We start from the raw sequence: 22,231 nt of genomic DNA, 5'->3' as shown, positions 1-22,231 counted from the left end.
CAGGAGGATACCAACTATGATCTCATTAATTATTCATGTCTCATAACACCGGACCAGATCTAGGATAGCTTGCTCCCTCGTCGATTCCATTACATACTGTTCAAGAAAACTATCCCACATACACAAAATGAACTCCTCCTCAAGGCTACCCTGACCGAGCTGGTTCGACCAATCGACATGTCGACTAAAATCCCCTGTGATTTTAGTTTGTACAGGCATTAGTTATTAGATTAGATTAGATTACTTACAGTGTGGAAACAGGCCCTTCGGCCCAACAAGTTCACACCGACCCGCCGAAGCGTAACCCACCCATTCCCGTACATTTACCCCTTTACCTAACACTACGGGAAATTTAGCATGACCAATTCACCTGACGTGCACATCTTTGGACTGTGGGAGGAAACCAGAGCACCCGGAGGAAACCCACGCAGACACGGGGAGAATGTGCAAACTCTACACAGTCAGTCGCCTGAGTCGGGAATTGAACCCGGGTCTCTGGAGCTGTGAGGCAGCAGTGCTAACCACTGTACCACCGTGCCGCCGTTATTTCTTTGTTTATTGCCCACCCCAATGTGATGTTATTATTTGGTGGCCTAAAGACTACATCTATCAGTGACTTTTTCTTCTTAGAATTTCTAATTCCCACCCAAATGCATTCAACCTTATTCTCCATAGAACCTATATCATCTCTCAGCACCGCCCTGATGTCATCCTTGAATATCAGAGCTACACCACCTCCCTTACCTTCCTGCCTGTCCTTCCAAATAGTCTGATACCCCGGGATATTTAACTCCCAGTCGTAACCATCCTGTAACCATACCTCCGTTATGGCTACTAAATCATGTTCATTCGTGATGATTTGTGCCGTTAACTCATCAACCTTGTTACGAATGCTACGAGCATTCAGGTAAAATGCTCTTATGCTATCTTTCTTACTGTCATGATTTCTAACATCTTTACTAATATCTCCACAGTTATCCTTCCTTTTTACTTCTTTCTTAGTCTGGCTTGAACTTAAACCCTCCTGCTGCTTACCTTTTTACTTATAATCATAATTACTGCTGCTTTCCCTTTCCCTTCCCCCCTGACTCACTTGTTTAAAGTCCTAGTGATCACCGTATTTATCCTTTTCGCTAGGACGCCGGTTCCAGATCAGTTCAGGTGGAGACTGTCCCATCGGTACAGATACCCCCAGTTCCAAAACTGATGCCAATGCCTCATGAAATGGAACCCTTCTTTCCTAAGCCACTCCCTTAGCCATGTGTTTATGTCCCTAATTTTCTTATCCCTAAGCCAATTTGCACATTGCTCAGGCAGTAATCAGGAGATTATGACCCTCAAGGACATGTTCTGTAATTTCGATCCTCCTGCTTGATAATCCCCAAACAGGTCCTCCTTCCTAGCCTTGCCTATATTGTTTGTCCCAACATGGACCACAAAACTGGATCCTCCCCCTCCCACTCCAATATTCTTTCAAGCAGGTCAGAGATGTCCTGCACCCTGGCACCGAACAGGCAATACACTATGCAGGGCTCCTGATCCAGCTTGCAAAGGATACTATCAATCCCCCTAATTATAGAATCCCCTACAACTATCACTTGTCTTTTTATCCCTAGGTTGAATGCCTTCTCAAGTGATACATGATGAAATGCCCTCTTTTGCAGGGTACAGGAATGTTCTGGGTATCCATAAACAATACTAGAGGGAGATATTTTCAAGGCACCTATTCGAAATGAACAATCAGAGCCAGCAGTGCCACTCTGTGTCCCAGAGTATGTAAATATCACACAGCAACCTATTGTGAGCACAGCCATGTGCTCCTTCTGTCATCCTACAGAACAGATGCGCCTGCTGCACTTTACACAGGGATCCATTGTCTGCGATCATCTTGTTTAGGAGAGGAGAGGATCTTAGCGTATAATAGCAAAAGTCTACCAGTTCTCTCCATACTTGTAAACCAGTTAGGAGAATCTCAAATTGTTCTGTTGCATCTTCCTCCCTTCACTTTTATAGTAACATTTTCTGAGCCTCAGAAAACTGTATTTGATGAGAGGCTATAATCTGATGTCAACAGTACTGTAGAAGTGGCATATTTATGAAACAATACGTTGTATTTTGTCCATGTCTCTTTCACACATACAGATGGCAGTCAGTGCTTTCATTTGCTTTCTCTCAGTAATAAGAAGGATTAGCTATGTCAGTCTGTCTCATCCCCACTATCCCATACTCATAAGGAGTGTTTTTATATTTCTGTCTTTCATAGTGCAAGTTAAATAAAGCAAACACTCCTCTTTTAGAAGCTGTCAATGAATAGGCATCATGCCAGGATGCTAGCATAAATTATTCTGACAATGTGAATCTAAATTGACAGGCTTAAGCCTCTCTCTGTGTCTATCTGTCTTGCACATGCAGACACAGGCCATTCTGTGTCACATGTAGATACAAGTTAGGATAGCTTTATGAGGTATTCCAGCATATTGTCTAATCATTGACAGTTTGTAATAAAGCAGTGTTTTGTTTGTTTAACAAGCACAAGATTAATAAAACATTTTTAAAAATCAGTTTTCCACATTCCTCACCCAGTGAAGAAATCACAATCACTCAGGCAAATAAAGATCCAGTCACCTGCTCAAAGAATTGGATTCGCATTCTGTCACACAGAGACTTTCATCGAGTTTCTGATTCAGGGTTAGTCCCTAATTTTTGCTCATCAACTACATATTGTGACCCATAAAGCAATGTTCTCATTCAGTGCTGAATGCTAGACTAATGGAAACCTAAAATACTGCTGAAGTATAATTAATTAAATGTGGCACAGCCACTTATAGGTAAATGACAGAAGATGGAGGTAAACATGTTGGTAGCAAAGACACAAGCAGCTGGTCTTGCCTTTGCAAAGGTCTTGGGGTATGAATAGTCCCGACATCACCAAGTGAGTTGGTTCAATAAAGAAGGGAAATGGCCAAGGGCTGGAACAATATGAAACTTCCCTCCATTTGATGGCTGGCAAAAGTGAAGATGCTACTGAATGAGGTGTAGCCAGACAGGTGACCCTGCATGTTTCTCCAGAGCACTCTTCTCCAGAGCACTCTTGCCCGTAGTGTTAGGTAAGAAGGGGTAAATGTAGGGGTATGGGTGGGTTGCGCTTGGTGTGGACTTGTTGGGCCGAAGGGCCTGTTTCCATACTGTAAGTAATCTAATCTAATCTGTCTAGAACAGGGCAGAAAAGCAGCAACACCTTTAAGATAGTAAAATATTTTTCACAGGACCATTGTCAAACTGGAAAGTTGAGTCAAATAAGGAGACATTATGACAGGTGACTGGAAGTGTGGACAAACAGGTAGACCTTAGGAACATTTTAAAGGAGGAAATAAAGGTAGGAAGGTTCAGGGAGAAAGTTCAAAAGTTAAACACCTGGTAACTGAAAGCACAGCCAGCAATGGCAGAGCAATTAAAATCAGACATGTAAAAGAGGCCAAAATTAAAGGAATACACATCTTTTGGAGACTGTGAGGCTGCAAGAGACTACGGAGATAAGTAAAAGTGAGGCCATGGAAATATTTTAAAATAAGGAGGAAAACTTCAAAATGAAAGCATTGTTTAATCTCAGCTTGTAAATATTGAGAAGATACTCACAGGTGGGTACAGTATACCTACTACAGGGCATCATGGACTAACTTCCCTCTCTCCATTGCTCGTCCACACTACCACTTAATTCACATATTAAGGGATATTTCCAATGGGAACACTGTTGTCACAACATCTTGAAAATACCAGAAAATTATCCTTGTTTGCCCAACATCAAACATAAGAAGATTGCTGAGGGTTTGGTTACAGCCACTGCTCACTGTTGAGTTGCACCCCAGCAAGAGGAATGGCCTTCACTGGTAAAAACAAACAGCTGACACAAAACAGTGGAACTGTGGGAATTTGGTATTTTCATCAGCTATTGAGAGTATTGAGGATTGATTTGATGATTAGTGGCAAGGAATTCAGAGGGTTGAGCTCTGTTTATTTGCTTGTTCTCTGAAGAATTAACTTCCTATTCCAGGCTTATGAGAAGAGATTCCCAACGTGTCCATTGATCCCAGTTTTCCTGGGTAGTGAGAAACTCAGTGAGTACAAGAGTGAAGATGAATCACTGCACATTGTGGAGAGAAGCTGCAAGCTGAATGTAGATGCACCAAGGCTACTGAAGAAGGTGAATGTATGTTCTTACCAATTTGTGTAATCACCAAACTGTGGTCTTACAGAAAAACTTTCACAAAGAACAGCTTTGTCTGGCTGACCTGGCCTGGAATCAATCAGACTCCTGCTGGATGAAGATTGAAGTGATGGATCTGTGCTGAGCTGGAAATATTGGACCCCTGCTGGGTTGGGAGTATCTGATCTAGTTTGGGAACATTAAACCTGTTCTAGATTGAGAGTATCAGACATTTATTTCCATGTAGAAAGTTGTTCTGAACTGGAATGCATTGCCTGAGAGGGAAATGAAAGCAGACAGAAGAGCAACTTTCAAAATGGAAGAGAACTTTCTTCATAAAAATAAATTAGCGATAGGATCGGTCTGATTTGATGAAGCTTTCAAAGATAAAGCACTTTGGAGATTGTGAGGTTGCAAGAGACTAAGGAGATAAGTATAGGTGAGGCCATGTAAATATTTTAAAATAAGGAGGAAAACTTCAAAATCAAAACATTATTTAATCTCATCTTGTAAATATTGAGGTATTATAGGCTGAATGGTCTCCTTATCTGCTACATCATTCTATTATTCTATGACCTATGTTGGGCAGGGCTGGGCTGTATTTCCAGTTTTGGATTGGTAAAGCAATGTGCTTTGTTTGAAAATAGTTTGATTTGTCTGAGCTTTCCTGTGACTTGTTTCTGTGCTTGGTAATGAAACAAGTTGAAATAACTCTTGCCATACTCCCTTGTCTGACTATGGTGTACCATCTGTGATTGCAGATTGCAGGAGTGGAATATGTTTCCTTCATACAGAAGAACACAGTGAACTGGAAGGAGCGCACACTACTGATCGAGGCTCACAATGAGACATTTTCTAACAGGGTCATCGTCAATGAGGTCTGCAGTTACAGAGTGAGTTGCAGAATTTGCATTTAAGAGTCATGCTTTATCACACTGCATTTTAAAATCCCAAATCTTTGTGCACCTCAATCATTTTCTCTTTCTGTGAGGAGCTGCTCCTCTCTTTAAAAGCCTGCCCTAAGAGTTCCTTAGGTGGCTTAGTGTCATATTTTGTTGTATATTCACATTGCTCCTGTGAAGCATCTTGGGATGTTTACTTGTGTTAAAGATGCTTTATTAAGATGGTGTACTTTGTACACTAATCATACTTACTGTTGGTTTCCAATTTGGTTGGTTACAGTTTGTTTAATCTGCCTACAGTTTGTCTGCATATTGTCTAAACACTGTCAGCATGTACTATTCCCATGCAATGGAACCAACAGTTTTTATATGGATGGGCAGCTGGGCTAGTGCTGGTGCTGAGTGGAGAATTCCCTGGATATTAATTTTAAATGTGTCTGTGTTGATTTCCCAGGTTCATCCTGACAATGAGGAATGGACTTGTTTTGAGCAGTCTGCATCGCTGGACATCAGATCTTTCTTTGGGTTTGAAAGCACAGTGGAAAAGATTGCAATGAGACAGTACACCTCCAACATCAAAAGGGTAAGAGACTTTCCTGTTCTACCCTCTGTCTTCAGTGACTGAGTTGGAGGGCAGGAAGTTGAGGGCTGACAGGAATGTGGACAGACAGTACATTACTGGATCTAGACTCAAATGTAGCCCAGAATCTCTGATGGATATTTTCTGTCTGTACTGGCCTTTTTGAAGTGGATTTGATGCATACTTAGTTCTGGTTCAAACAACATGAGTTGCCTGTTTACCAGCAGTTTAGTTCTATTCAAGGCATTCAGTCTGTTCAACTCGTCTGAGGGGCTGATTTCAGCCACATCTTTAAATCAGCAGGCCATGTCCACTCCTTAGAACATTTGTCAGGACTTAACTGGGCAAGTCCAGTCTGTTGAATTGCATTCAGGATACACTTCACCTATGACAACAATGTTTGGACATCACACTCAGTGCCCACTTCTCATGAGTGAGCATAAATGGCAAGTTATTCAGATACAGGGGCACTGCAGCTGAATTCGATGCTGCTTTTCTTTGACTTTGGGTACAACAAAATATCACAAACAATAAATGAATGGATGACCAGTAAATCTGTGTAAGTAGTGCTGCTTCCAGCATAAATGTTATCAAGCATACCAGGGAGAGCCCCACTGTTCTGCTTTAAAACTGTGACTGTGGGATATTTAACATCCACCTGAGAAGGCAATTGAGGCCTTCGTTTTGCATCTCACTTGAAAGACAGCAGCTCCAACAATACAGCACCTCCTCAGTACTGCAGCCTAGATTAAAGGCTCAATTCCAGGAGCTGGACATAAACACTTGATAAAGCTGTATCCTCTGCGTGAATATGACAATTTAGCTGTTTGTAAATTAGTGAGCAGCAATAAGGAAAATACTTTCTACTGTTTCAGTGCTGAATGGTTGTTGCCCAAAGTGCTTTAGTGCTGCTAATCTAAACCTTTATGAAATGTAAGGCACAGTATTTATAGCCAGTTCCGTCACATTTCAGGGTAAAGAAGTTATTGAACACTACCTGAATGAACTGACTGCACAGGGTGTCAAACACATTCCCCGCTGGACTCCTCGTGTGACTGTCGCCACAACAGAAACAATGCCAGAGAACAGCCGACCAGCAATGGCACCATTGCCGGATCTCAGGGTAGAGTCATCGGAGCTCCTGGCACATTGCAGTACCAAAGAACCATTGACTAGCCTGTGTGGGCAGGAGACATTGCCCATAACACCAGATGGTAGGTTTCTGCACTCAGAGTATGATATTTTTCACTTCCCAGGCAGATAAGTTTCAAGTAACATAGAAACATAACAGTTTAATGTGTATGGCGAACTACTGGCACTATTAAAGAACAAAGGACCAAACTTTATCTTTGCAACTTTGAATAGGTTTCAACTATTCAATATGTAAATATATAAATTGTTAATGGTTTTGCAAAACAGTGGGTCACTCATTGCATGAGACTAATCTAGCATAATGGCAGTGATGTACAGTGGCAATATACCCTTGTGTTTGTGTGTGTCACGAGCATGATTCTTAAAGCTAGAAACTCAGTTTGATCTGAATTACAGCAACAACCTTGTAGACTGATACATCTCATAAGGAGGTCACTTGGCCTGTCATGTCTTCAATGACTCTTTGAAAGAGTGATCCAAGTAGTCCCACTCCTCTGTTTGCTTTGGAAAATTACTTCCCTTTGCCAAAGCACAATGGGATCAGCAGATAGAAAACTCAAGTGAAATGACCAGGTTTAAATATTTTAAGATTTAAACGTTCCAAAATAGCTTCCTATGAGACACTTTTTTAGTGCACAGATCGCAATAAATAATATTGTCTATTGAATTCTTCAGTGACAACAGTCAGCATTGGATATATCCATGTTTTTTAGCCGACAAGCTCGATGCTGATTACATTGAACGCTACCTGGGGCAACTGACCCCCATGCAAGAGAGCTGCCTGATCCAGCTTCGACAGTGGCTCCAAGAAACACACAAAGGCAAGGTATGTGATGGGCATGACAAGGCTAAAGCTATCTCTGCTCAACAAAAGTCAATACAATTAAACAAATCAAACATTAGTTGATAAGTGAGCAAAACTGATTTCCTTAGGTCTTGAAAATTTTGAGCTTGAGGACATGGGTGTTACAATTAAAACATGACCTCATAAGTGTGTTAAAACAGATAGTCAGTTTCCTGAACCATAACATCATTGATGATTATCCACACTAAGAATTACATTCTGGTCTTTAGATATTCCAGTGAGCTGTCAATCATCGCCCACACGTTATTTTCTTTTCAAACGTTTTGCAGCTGAGACCTGGATATTGTTTACGTGATTGCACTTTCCTAATCTGTTGTATTAAAAATTCACTCTATTCCCTAAACCTTCCCCTTAATTGGTCTGTTCTCTTTGAATTCATTCCCTCTTATACTCAGCACCTGAATACATACCATAGTGCCAGCAGTAAACTTTGTTATGTTATTAGAAGACATACTCTTGTAAAAAGCACAAACAACAAGTGATGCTGAACAGATTCCCAATTGTCATTGTCTCCTGACAAAATCATGCCTGTTTGCCAGAAACTTATGTTTTCTTAGACAAAATACATGCAGGACCTCCAGAATTTGTAGTGCATAGTTCCAGTGGGTACACTTTTAACCTAGGAAATAAGTTCATTGTATTTGTAGCATCTGGAGATTTTTAAGAATGTAAGGTGATCTTATGGAAACATAGAAGTCCCCGAGGTGACTTAACTAGATATTTATTGAAAGAGTGTTAAAAGGAACTAGGGAATTCAGTTTATAATTAGAGGGTTCTCCCATTTAGAATGGAGATAGGGAAATTTTCTTTCTCAGGAAGTCATCAGTCTTTGGAATTCTCTTCCCCACAGAGCAGTGGAGGCAGGATCATGGAATACTTTTAAGAGAGGCAGATCTTGATTAACAAGGGAGAAAAATGCAATCAGGGTTAGGGAGGAATGTGGTGTTGAAGTCACAATCAGATCAGACATGAGTTACTGAATGGTGGAGCAGGCTAGAGGAACTGAATGGCCCACTGCTGCTTTTATTTTGTTTGTTTATATGTACATTGACTGCCACAATTCCTACACTGGGATAGTGAGTACTTTTCATAAATACTTAGTTGACTATAAATGGCATTTGGATGTCATGCAGTTATGAAAAGTTATTTAATTTTTGTTTATTTTCTACCACATCAAGTACACTGAAAGGAATGATTCTAGAGTATCTCATACACGTACATAGGGTTTGGATCTCTAGGATATTATTGAAATTGGCTCTGGACATGTATATGTAAGTAGCATGGCTTTGGACATTTAACATGGGTACAGTGTATCCAGGAACTCTAGGATAGCTCATGCATAGACAAAATGGATCCTGAATCTTGGTGACTGGGAAATACAATGTGTCCCGAACCTTCCTTAGAGCTAGAACCAAGACGTAGGAGTGGCAGGATAAATGTATCCATGTATCCATGCTGTAATCATGGTGGAAGGGTCTTTTTTGAGCCTAGATCAGGACATCCTGACTATATTGAGGTTTAACCACTTACATCCATGTCCAGAAATAGTGTCGGAATGTTAAAATAGGCAGAAGAGAAAATGAAACAAAAACAAAAATTTCTGCAGAAACTTGGCAGATTAGGCAGCATCTGTGGGGAAAATCAGAGTTAACATTTCGAGTCCAGTGACCTTTCTTCAGATCTAGCACCAGCAGTTCCTTATTTTATGGAAGAATAAATAAGCCTGATGAATGGTTAAGATCTTTGTTAGGTACCTGAATATTTGGAATTTTGACACATTCCCTTCAACATTTGAATTTTCTAGAGATTTACCTAGTTCATTTTAGGAAGAGATAGCCTAAAGCAAAAGGTGCTCGATGCAAGTACACCGATGGATTGCTTTATTAACACTGAGCAATGACGTGTGTGAATTAATTTTGGAATTCTGTCTTCATCTCAGTCAAAAGACCGCACCTTAAGTCATGTCTTTCTCTGTGCTCTTTATAGTCTGAGGCAGGTGAATGGAAGCCAGAAAAGGTAATATTTTCTGTGTGTGTATTTGCTGCATGTCAGCGCGAGTCAGAGTTTAGCATTGCCTGGTAGAGTTAGTGTGTAATATTTGGAAGATGGATTCAAATTCAACTGTTGCTGTGTCCTCTAGTCAACATCTGATATGTCTCCTTAAATTTCTAAGCAGAAAAGCCTTAGCTTTCTCTTAATGTGTTGTCTCATTGGATAAAATTTAATGGCTTGGATGGACATCCTTACATGGCATCCTCTGTGCCAATAACAGTCTTTTATTCATCTTAGTCTCTCATTTGCTGGTCATCAGGAGGACATAGACCCATTTATTTGAACCTCTTCCTGAAGATCATCTATTGAATGTACATGCATTCAGGAAAACCTGCACTCAATCATTAAACACACTCAAAACCTGATAAACATGCCCATAAATGCACAAGGAATCAGAGGAGCACATACATATGTGTTTCAATGATTTGCATGTGTTTGATGTGTCATTTAACTAATTTGTTCCCTTGAATGTTACAAAAACTTCACTGGACAGGGTAAGTAGCTTCTGAACTAATCAAAGTCAGGAGGGAATTGAGACTTGTCTTTTCTGTGGCCTTGCCTCAGAGTGAGTGAGTTGAAACGAATAACATTTTGCAGAACGGTTTGGATTTCAAGCTTGCTGTACTTTCAAAATGAAGTCTCCAATGATGTGTTAATAATGAATCAGATTTCTTATGTGCAGAGCCCTCAATTTCAACAGAAGGATGACTTGACTGTACCATCAGGAGTCCTTTATCTGCATTGATGCAGGGGCAATACTAGTATGTAGACTGAATGTTGTTGTATAAGCAGATCATCTGTTCAGTGAATGAATAAGCCTTTTAAAATGTTGTGCTGGTGGGTCTCTGAGTATTGTAGTGAATAGTGTTGAGTTGTGAACCCAACAAATGATGTAAATGCCATGAAGGCAGTGATAACAGAATCTGTTGCTGTTGTGTTTTCCAGATTCCCAAAGATGAACATATTTTGCGTTTCCTGCGGGCTCGGGATTTCAATATTGAAAAGGCACGAGAGATCTTGTGTCAATCACTTACCTGGCGCAAACAATACCAGGTGGATTACATTCTCCAGGTGTGGAGACCACCACAAGTACTGGTTGACTATTATACAGGAGGCTGGCATTATCATGACAGAGGTAATCCTTCAGGCTATTTACTCTTTACTAGGAGCCAAGCTTTAGCTCAATGGGAGTGGTCCAACGGCCGCCTCTTACATTGAAGTCCCAGTGTGACTCCACTCTCATGGAATGTGGGAGGATTCAGGGTTAATACTGGAACATAGATTCAAAATATTAGTGGCTCCTCCCTTGTTCTTTTCCTGTTAATTGAACATTTGCCTTTTTAGACATTGCTTGTAGACTGGGGTTTATGTTGCCTCCATGTCAAACAGCAAGATTTTGTGAGGGTCTGTATGCAAGTGGTGTCATTGTCATTGTCATTGTTCAGTATTTTGTTTGACAATTCTGTGTGCTGTGGATTTAAATGAAAGGTACAGCCTTCATTACATGAAAGTATGAGAATAATAGGATTGAGAAGTATGGTTTGTCAAACCTGTCCCAGGTTCAGCCTATTTATACCCATTTCATTACCAGACTCCCGCGTTTTGCCTTGAAGACAAAGGCAAAATTCCTTTGACCAATGGGCAATTCCTCTTCAATGGTCACAGAAAATCGAGTAAAAACCCCACAAAATCATTGATAATACTGGTACTTGTTAACCCATTATTATGATCCCAGCTGATGGTACCATGGAACAAGTCAAATCCCAGAATGAACTTTGACTTGATGGATCAAGTAATTAATTTCCTTTTAGTTAACATGGTGGTTACTTGTTGAGACATTTTCATGTGAGACTACAGATGTTCCTTAACAGCAGAACATAAGTTTATTACACAAAAGAGAGATAAAAACACAAACAAACCAATTTTTATAGATATAGCAGACAGATTAGAAAGACCCTAACACAAAAAGCAAAATAAAATCTCAACCTGTTTCCTAACACTTTTCCGGGGAATGAAATCCACAGAAATTACAACCTTATCTCAACTCCTTAAGTTTCAACTTAACTGACTCCTTTCAGGTTCTTTTCCATTGACTGTGGAGATAATTTTACAATTTATTTCTGAGTCTCGGGTGTGAACCCTTCACAATTCTGAGAGCCTAAACTTTCTCAGTTCTAACAACTTTAAGACTTTTATACTAGTTCTTCTGCCTTGGAAACTACACAGACTTTTGTTGAGGTGACTGGTTCCTCTGAACTGGAAAAAACCTGGTTGCCCTGCTCGAAGAAATTCTTCCACCCTCTGAAATGAACTTCAGGCTCTTCTAAACTGAACTGAAAATCTTGATTCTTCTGATCAGAAATCAAAATGGCCAGCATCAACATCTTATCAAGTCATACTATAGGGTTCGTCCAAGCAGTCATATGATTTTTTAGCAGTGATATATTTAGGTTACTGTTCTAGAATTACTTTCAGGCCTTTTAAAATACCTTCGTGGAACTGAACAAAATTCCTCTTGCCTCTAATTTAATAGTCAGCTTTCAAAAGTTATAATATATACGTATTATAAACATTTCAACACAACACTCATATTCCTTAAGGTGGTGCCAAGCAGCTACCTGTCTACTTCTGGAGGGTTACTAGTAGCCAATCAGTGACAAGCTGATCATTTTTGGGGATCTTGTGCTGGGGCTGCAGCTTTGCACACAAACCTTGATTTCCTTCTTTTTCCATGACCAAGATGGCCGGCCATTGTATATCCTGCGGCTGGGACAGATGGACACAAAGGGGCTGCTGAAAGCCGTGGGGGAGGAGGCCATTCTACGACATGTAAGTGAGTCAGTGATATTTAGTCAAGAGTGCTTAGTAATCCTTGGCCAGTGTTATTCACTGAAACATAAAAAATGAGGAGGCCATTCAGCCCCTCGGGTTTATTTTGTCATTCAATTAGGTATCAACTTTATTTAGTTTTAATATCTTATAAAACCCATTAATCTGAGTTCTGAAATTTGCACTGACACCTAACAGCTTTTTGACAGAAACATGTCCATATTTACACTACCCTTTGTGGGAGGAAGTATTCCTGGCATCAATACTGAAAGGCCTGGCTCTAATTTTAAAATTATACCCCCTTGTTCTGTACTTCTTCATTGAAGGAAATAGCCTCTCTCTATTTGCACAATCTTGGGATGATTTGAACTAATTAAATTAGATCATCCCTTAATCTTCTATACTTTAGAAAATACAAGACCAGTCTATGAAATCTGTCCACAGAATATAACCATATTAATTTCAATATAATTTTGGTTAATCTGCCATGTATGGTTCTCTAAGGCTGGTTTAAAACACTGACTAGAACAGATTTATTTTTTAAACAGGAAGAAGGTTTATGATAGGATGTGAACTCTCATTGTCTGGATTATTAATCTGATGATACCTTACTACAGCAACAGAGCCAATTTACTGCAAAGATTTTTTTCTCCTTTATCCAAATGTTCAGCATCTCTCTGCATTTCTGTTCAGAATTCAAAATTCATTGTGTATGGTTTTAGGATCCTGGAGCAACTTTACAATTATGTCACAGAGGTATTCTCATAGTGCATAACGTGGGTGGAGTTATTTGGGTAGGAAGAGAGAAACATACACAGAAAAGCATTTTCCTGATGAAGACCTTTTGCCCAAAATGTCGATTTGCCTGCTCCTCGGATGCTGCCTGACCTGCTGTGCTTTTCCAGCACCGCACTCTTGACTAGTATTAGCCACGACTCTTTCCATAATAAAGCATTAAGATGGTACGTCTCTGGTTACCATGTATTGTAATTTTTAGTCTTAATGTGTAATAAGTATAGACAGGATAGATCAAGTGAATCCTCAGAGGATTATTAAGACAGTAGGAGTATACTTAAGAGGGAAATCAGGAGGGCAAAAAGGGGACATGAGATAGCTTTGGCAAATAGAATTAAGGAGCATCCAAAGAGTTTTTACAAATACACTAAGGACAAAAGGGTAACTAGGGAGAGAATAGGGCCCCTCAAAGATCAGCAAGGTGACCTTTGTGTGAAACTGCAGAAAATGGGGGAGATACTAAACTAGTATTTTGCATCAGTATTTACTGTGGAAAAGGATATGGAAGATATAGAATGTAGGGAAATTGATGGTCACATCTTGAAAAAATGTCCATATTACAGAGGAGGAAGTGCTGGATGTCTTGAAACTCATAAAAGTGGATAAATCCCCAGGACCTGATCAGGTGTACCCTAGAACTCTGTGGGAAGCTAGGCAAGTGATTTCTGGGCCCCTTGCTGATATATTTGTATCATCGATAGTCACAGATGAGGTGCCAGAAGACTGGAGGTTGGCTAACGTGGTGCCACTATTTAAGAAGGGCAGTAAAGACAAGCCAGGGAACTATAGGCCAGTGAGCCTGACGTCGATGGTGGGCAAGTTGTTGGAGGGAATCCCAAGAGACAGGATATACATGTATTTGGAAAGGCAAGGACTGATTAGGGATAGTTAACTTGGCTTTGTTCATGGGAAATCATGTCTCAAAAAATTGATTGAGATTTTTGAAGAAGTAACAAAGAGGATTGATGAGGGCAGAGCAGTAGATGAGATCTAAATAGAACATAGAGAACATAGAAAAGTACAGTCGCACCTCGACATAACGAACGACCCCGTTCACGTACAAATCGGTTTATGAACAGGATTGTACATTAAAGTTTGCTTCAACGTACGTACGAAATTCAAGGTACGAACGAAGGTATGAACGCAAAACGCCCGTGTGCGACCACGTGGTTTCGTTGTTCTGCTTTGCTATGCGCTTGTTGAACGCAAAAGCTCTTGGGCCCCGCGTGATCTCATTCAGTTCGTCTTTGGCACGCGCGCTGTGAACAGCCGTCCAAGCATTCTTACGCTATCCGAACAATGGGAAAAATTGATTCAGTTCGCCAACTTTTCGGTTCGCGAATCGGGTCCCGGAACGGATTAAGTTTGTAAATTGAGGCGCTACTGTACAGCACAGAGCAGGCCCTTAGGCCCACAATGTTATGCCAAGGTTTAATCCTAATGTAAAATATAATAATAAGCTACGCGCCCCTCAACTCACTGCTATCCATGTGCATGTCCAGCAGTTGCATAAATGTCCCTAATGACTTTGTTTCCATCACCACTGCTGGCAACGCATTCCATGCATTCACAGCTCTCTGCGTAAAGAACCTACCTCTGACGTCTCCTTTATACCTTCCTCCTAATATCTTCAAACCATGACTCCTCATACCAGTCAATCCTGCCCTGAGGAAAAATCTCTGGCTATTGACTCTATCCATTCCTCTCATTATCCTGTACACCTCGATCAGGTCTCCTCTCTTCCTCCTTCTCACCAGAGAGAAAGGTCCGAGCTTATTCAACCTTTTTTCATAAGGCAAGCCCTCCAATCCAGGCAGCATCCTGGTAAACCTTCTTTGCACCCTCTCCAAAGCTTCTATATCTTTCCTATAGTAGGGCAACCAGAACTGGACACAATATTCCAAGTGTGGTCTCACCAGGGACTTGTAGAGCTATAGCAAAACTTTGCGGCTTTTAAACTCAATCCCCATGTTAATGAAAGTCAAAACATCATATGCTTTCTTAACAACCCTATCCACTTGGGTAGCAGCTTTGAGGGATCTATGTACTTGCACACACAGATCCTCTGTTCCTCCACACTGCCAATATGGACTTCAGTAAGGCGTTCAGCAAGGTTCCTCATGGCAGATTGTTTAGCAAGGTTAGATCTCATGGAATACAGGGAGAACTAGTCAGAACTGGCTCAAAGGTAGAAGACAGGGTGGTGGTGGAGGGTCATTTTTCAGACTGGAGGCCTGTGACCAGTGGAGTGCCACAAGGATCAATGCTGGGATCACTACTTTTTGTCAGTTATGTAAATGATTTGGATGTGAGCATAAGAGGTACAGCTAGTAAGTTTGCAGATGGCACCAAAATTGGATTTATAGGATCTTGATCAGATGGGCCAATGGGCTGAGGAATGGCAGGTGGAATTTAGATAAATGCAAGGTACTGCAATTTGGGAAAGCAAATCTTAGCAGGACTTATACTCTTAATGGTAAGATCCTAGGGAGTGTTGCTGAACAAAGAGACCTTGGAGTGCAGATTCATAGCTCCTTGAAAGTAGAGTTGTAGGTAGATAGGATAGTGAAGAAGGTGTTTGGTGTACTTTCTTTTATTGGTCAGAGTATTGAGTACAAGATTTGGGTGGTCATGTTGCAGCTATACAAGATACTGCTTAGGCCTCTGTTGGAATATTGCGTGCAATTCTGATCTCCTTCCTATTGGAAGAATGTTGTGAAACTTGAAACAGTTCAGAAAAAATTTACAAGAATGTTGCCAGCATTGGAGTATTTGAGCTATAGGGAGAGGTTGAACAGGGCTATTTTCCCTGTAGCGTCGGAGGCTGAGGGACTTGTAGAGCTGTAGCAAAACTTTGTGGCTCTTAAACTCGATCCCCCTGTTAATGAAAGCCTTACTGAAGTCCATATTGGCAGTGTGGAGGAACAGAGGATCTGTGTGTGCAAGTACATAGATCCCTCAAAGCTGCTACCCAAGTGGATAGGTTTGTTAAGAAAGCATAAACCTTATAGAGGTTTATAAAATCATGAGAGGCATGGATAGGATAAATAGACAAGGTCTTTTCCCTGGGGTGGGGGAGTCCAGAACTAGAGGGCAAAGGGTGAGAGGAAGATATAAAAGAGACCTAAGGGGCAACATTTAAAAGGCATCTGGATGGGTATATGAATAGGAAGGGTTTGGAGGGATATGGGCCGAGTGCTGGCAGGTGAGACTAGATTGGCTTGGGATATCTGGTCGGCATGGATGAGTTGGACTGAAGGGTTTGTTTCCGTGCTGCACATCTCTCTGACATCCTGACTAAGTAGTGTTACATAGAAGCCTGAGCCTGAAGGAAGGTCTTGATCTGGTTTCCTTCTTGACCAGTATGTCCTCAACCCAAATTATGACCTCTTTACCACATAGCGATCATAATTGCTCTGCTATTGGTGGCTACACATAGGGAATTCCCTCCCCAACCTATTCAATTCTACCAATTTCCTCCTTTTAAGATGATCTTTAAAAATTACCTCTGCCACTACCTGTCTTAATTGGTCTTCATGATTGATAATTACACCAGTGAAGTTCTTTGGACTGTTTCACTGCACTGAAGTTGCTATAGAAACATAATTTGTTGTTGTCAATTAGTGAGGAGGAGAGAATTTGCATTACAATAATGATGATGAGTTACGGCTTTGGCTTCTCTGATATCCATGATAATAAGTAGCTGATAAGCGAATACTTCCACACTGGTTTTTTGGTGTCATTAGACAACTTAATGCCAATGGGTTGGATTCACAAAGGAGCCATAGACAACAGGTTCAGTTACAAGCAAGCAATGCCTGGGATCAGGCTGTGCCCTAAAGCCTCAGCACTTGCCCAGTACTGTTGGCAATCTTCAATAAAATATATTCCTCTCTTTCCAGGTTCTATCAATTAATGAAGATGGGCAGAAGAGGTGTGAAGAGAATACCAAAGTCTTTGGTCGCCCAATCACGTTAGTATTCCTTCCGTTTTGTATCCCCTCAATTTCCCGTCCCCACCTCTTTCATTGTTCCTGAAATTGCTGCCATTTTCTCTGATGCAGGTCCTCAAGCATTTTCACTCTTGCCTCCTCATTCACTCTCCCTTTTCCTTATTTTCAACTCTCAGTGTATAACTATCAGATTATGATATAAAGTTTTGAGTTAATTGCACAGGACATCAGGATGTGGGTGCTAGGTGGGTGAAAATCTAGGAGAGTGGTTGCAGTTTGTTAGCAACTGATTGTGGAGTTAATTCACAAGACTAGAGAACCAGGGATTTTCCAAGCTGGGAGAGGACAATGGAGTCAAAGGTGGCATAGCTGACAGAAGAAAGGTACAGGAGTGATAGACTGGGATATTGAGGAAGAGAAGGGAGCTGAGACAATATGGGATGGCAGGGGATAATGTAGAGCCTAGCTATAAGAGCTAGGAGATGCTGAGAGAATAGATAAGAGAGGAGGAGAGTCAAACCTCAGTGATGAAGCCGAGCCATGAAGATCCAACCACGACATCTGGAATTGGCATATTCTTTACTGGTCAGCTTCCTAATTGTTGATATTCAATCAATGTTGGGGCAGTGAGTAACTCGGGTGTTTGATTGAATGAGCAGATCGTGGACCTGCCTGGTTGACCTGGAAGGACTGAACATGAGGCACCTGTGGCGGCCGGGAGTGAAAGCATTGCTGAGGATCATTGAGGTGGTGGAAGCAAACTACCCGGAGACACTAGGCCGGCTGCTGATTCTCCGAGCACCTCGGGTCTTTCCTGTCCTCTGGACACTGGTGAGTCACAAACTGATGCTGCTCCTGCCCTTTTACATCCAACAAGTGTCCATTCATTAAAGCTCAGATGGTGTCAACAGGACTGTGGAGGTATTACAGACAAGCCCTTTCTTATTCATTATCCAAACATACTCAATCACCTCCAAACGTCATTCAGCAGCAGCAGTAGTGCCTTTAGCTGATTTTTCCCTCCCTCTAGGCCAGCTAACTTTACAAGGACCAGGACAAACCTGAAAACTTCTGTCTAGAAAACTGGGCTACTTTTATGCTGTTTTAAATACTGTGTCACTGTCACAGCATCTGACATGTGATATGGACACCGTAACAAAATGATTCAGTTTCACCAGACCCAGTAAACTAGAGAATGTGAAATCACATTCCAGCATGTCACTTTGATTTTAATGCATTCAATTCTATAAATCTATCAAAAAGAAAGGCTGCTGTCTATTAGATTGTTGTAAAAGCAAAGCTAATTCAAAATGTCCATTCGGGAAGGAAATCTGCTGGGTTTACCTGATCTAAGCTTATATGTGACTCTCATCTCATATTTGAGTTAAAGTATGGTGCTGGAAAAGCACAGCAGGTCATGCAGCATCCAAGGAGCAGGAGAGTTGACTGTTTTGGGCATAAGCCCATCATCACTTATGCCCAAAACGTCGACTTTACTGCTCGTCAGATGCTGCCTGACCTGCTGTGCTTTTCCAGTGCCACACTTTCCAACTCTGACTCTCCAGCATCTGCAGTCCTCACTTTCTCTCATCTCATATTGACATGGTTGATTCTTAATTGCCTCTGAAATGTCCAAGCAAATCAGTTCATTATATCAAGCTCCATATGAATAAGGGAAAAGGCAGTAAATGCCAACTAGCCCAGTGATCCCCACATTTCAAGAATGAGTAGAGGGACAGAGATAGCACCTTCCAAGCTCACAACCATTTAGAAGGTCAAGGGCAGCAAATACATGGGAAAACCACCATCTTCAAGATCCACTCCAAGCCACACACCATCCTGACCTGGACATATACTGCTGTTCTTTCAGTCAAAATTCTGGAGCTCTCTGCCTAATGTCCATGTGGGTGTATCTACACCAAACAGACTGCAGCAATTCAAGAAGGTAGCTCACCATCGCCTTCTCAAGGGCAACAAGGGATGAGTTGACAACCAGTGACACCCACTTGCCATGAACAAATGAGGGAAAAAACTGTCTGGATTACCTTGAATTCTGCAAGTTTGATTGGATATCCTGTTATTAGACAGAGAACCTGATGCGCCTCATTGATTCTTTCTGTTCTTTAGGTCAATCCATTCATCAATGAAAACACACGTCAGAAATTCCTCATCTACAGTGGCAACAACTATCAGGGTACAGGAGGGCTTATCGATTACATCGACAAAGAAATTGTTCCTGACTTCCTGGGTGGAGACTGCCTGGTATGAAGTGTTGTTGTGGAGGGTCAGTTAAAGCTGTGTGAAGATGATATTGGGTTGGGGACATTGAGGTTCGTGAGGTGGCACTGGGTTGGGGATATTGACATTAGTGAGGGTGGAGAGGAAGGCAGAGAAGTGCGGTTCAATCTGTTAAGGGATAATATTATCACTGTGGTAATAATGTGATAACTGTGGAAAGCTCTCGGCAACGATCACCTTTCAAATCAAAACAGCTGCAAAATGTCTGGGTAGGGTCTATGATAGAGGTCAGTTTATGTTAACTGTGGAAACTGAGTAAATTATACCAAGACTCACTGAAGTAGCATGCTGGAAAGGAAGCCACGCTATTTCCAGGATCATTTCAAAGGTCATAGATTTTATAAAACTTTGCAAAAGTTTCCAATTTACCTGGCTTTTAGATCCAGGTTGATAGAGAGCATTGACCAGGTTTCTGGACTTAACAAAAAATGTCTATTACAAATAAATAGAATCTAGGTACAGACAAACAATTATAGAATAGAATAAAATCCTTGCAGTGTGGAAGTAGGCCATTCAGCCCATCAAGCCCACACCGACCCTCTGAAGAGCATCCCATCCAGACTCACAGCTCTGCCCTATTCTTGTAACCCTAATTATGAACTATCAATATGTAATTCTATCACTTAAAATTCTAACCCTCTTATAAACTCTCGCGCTATACACATATAGAGACAAAATCAAGCAGGAAACAAAACATGGGTTTTTAGGAAAGCAATTCAGTAATCCCCATCAACAATGTTTGCTGATATGATCCTTGTGCTGATCAGAGCCCCTTCTCCATATTCATTCACTTGTTTGGAAGAGGCACAGGGTGACTGGTTTCCACTTAAAAAATCTTTGACTTATCAATTAAAAGTCACAGCAACTGGAAATCAGCTATCTTCAGACTTGAGATGCTTTTTACAACTCCTTCTCCTCCAGAGGTTTTTTTTACATTACATTCATTACATTCCTTACAGTGTGGAAACAGACCCTTCGGCCCAACTAGTCCACACCGACCCTCCGAAGAGTAACCCATCCAGACCTATTTCCCATGCACCTAACACTACGGGCAATTTAGCATGGCCAATTCACCTGACCTGCACATCTTTGGACTGTGAGAGGAAACCAGAGCACCCAGAGGAAACCCACACAGACATGGGGAGAATGTGCAAACTCCACACAGACAGTCACCTGAGGCTGGAATCGAACCTGGGACCCTGGTGCTGTGAGGCAGCAGTGCTATCCACTGAGCGACTGTGCCACCCTAATGGTTTCTGCCAAGCATTTACATCCTCAGGCACAATCAAAAAAAGAAGCTGTTATAAAATCTTAGCAGGTCTGGCAGCATCACATGCCTAAGCTGTTCAGTTACCTGGGAGTCAATCACATTATTGCTATCAGACAGAAGGTCTTTGTAATTGCTAACTAGTCACTAGTTCACAGACCAATCAGTTATATGTTGCCAGCCTGAGCTCCATTTGCTCACACCTCTTAGTTTCGGCTTAGCTTCAAACTAGGCTTTCGCTGCGGCTTGAACAAGTAGCTCTGTAAATAGTAGTTACAACGATTGTCAGATTATTTGCTTTTAAAACATGCACCAATCTCCCAGTAATCATTGGTTTTGAAAGCTGTTCTTTTTCCATTTCAATCCATGAACAAAAATACTGAAAATTAAAAAGATATGGACTTTACAATTGGCAGATAGAATGTATAAAGATTATAGGAAGGGTGTGTTTGATTGTGATATTTTGTCACTCATTATTATCCCAATGCTTCTTACAGTGTAATATCCCAGAAGGAGGAATGGTTCCCAAGTCTTTGTACCAAACAGAGGAAATGTTAGAAAATGCAGATCAAATCAAACTCTGGACTGAAACTATTTATCAGTCAGCCACTGTTGTCAAAGGAGGCCCACATGAGGTAATAAATTGCCATAAACAGTACACAGCTTGTCATTGTGTCTTGCAATTAGCTTGTTGAATAAACAGTACCTCAACTGTTACACTGAAAAGTCCTTAGACAGTCAAATGAAGAGTGTGTGAATTATACAGCAAATTATCCTTATTCTTCTAAATAAGCAGTAATTTCATGACTACACAGTGATTAATATTTATATTGTAGAACAATTAGGAACATCAATATTTGAATTCTATATGCCATGAAGTTTTCACCTATGTTATGTGAGTTAGCTTCTTTACTGCGATTATGTGCTCCTCTTTCAGCCTGGCTTTCAATCTAGTTTGCTTTATTTTTGCAGAAGTTGATTGAAATACTTGAGGCCTCATCTGTCATCACCTGGGACTTTGACATTCTCAAGGGTGATGTGGTTTTTAACATCTTTCATTCCAAGCGGGCACCTCAAATCAGTCGCAAGGATTCAGCAAGCCCACTGGTTCCCCTCCCCATTGGGAATAATGTGCAACTAATAGAGAAGAACTGGGTTCTGGGTGTGGACTATAGCCCGGTGGAAACACCACTCATCTGCCGAGAAGGAGAGAGTGTTCAGGTCTGTACATCAGCTCTTTTACAGTCCCATAATACCAGTTAACATAATATTTAATAGTGTAGACCAAAATACTTCTGCATTCTAATATTGTCTGCAGTACCTTCTCTCCAAGGA

General features: G+C 41.1%; 1 protein-coding gene across 2 annotated transcripts in view; it reads left to right on the top strand.

Annotated features, from left to right (window-relative positions):
* Positions 1-22,231, top strand: part of LOC122560639 (SEC14-like protein 5) — a 37,218-nt gene that overhangs the window by 9,863 nt on the left and 5,124 nt on the right. For both annotated transcript variants that reach the window (XM_087997869.1, XM_043711493.2), the window contains exons 3-14: positions 4,052-4,201; positions 4,966-5,097; positions 5,561-5,689; positions 6,660-6,900; positions 7,552-7,664; positions 10,701-10,890; positions 12,496-12,584; positions 17,282-17,352; positions 17,991-18,162; positions 19,459-19,593; positions 21,394-21,531; positions 21,869-22,117. In XM_087997869.1, the coding sequence (XP_087853995.1) occupies positions 4,052-4,201; positions 4,966-5,097; positions 5,561-5,689; positions 6,660-6,900; positions 7,552-7,664; positions 10,701-10,890; positions 12,496-12,584; positions 17,282-17,352; positions 17,991-18,162; positions 19,459-19,593; positions 21,394-21,531; positions 21,869-22,117 (1,809 nt within the window). The remainder of the gene's footprint in view (positions 1-4,051; positions 4,202-4,965; positions 5,098-5,560; positions 5,690-6,659; positions 6,901-7,551; positions 7,665-10,700; positions 10,891-12,495; positions 12,585-17,281; positions 17,353-17,990; positions 18,163-19,458; positions 19,594-21,393; positions 21,532-21,868; positions 22,118-22,231) is intronic.

This window comes from Chiloscyllium plagiosum, unplaced genomic scaffold (assembly GCF_037043375.1).
Source record: "Chiloscyllium plagiosum isolate Xiang-an unplaced genomic scaffold, Cpla_swu_hap1 HiC_scaffold_20, whole genome shotgun sequence".
Classification (NCBI taxonomy): domain Eukaryota; kingdom Metazoa; phylum Chordata; class Chondrichthyes; order Orectolobiformes; family Hemiscylliidae; genus Chiloscyllium; species Chiloscyllium plagiosum.
The sequence above is the reverse complement of the archived record's forward strand: the minus strand, read 5'-3'. Positions and strand labels throughout refer to the sequence as shown.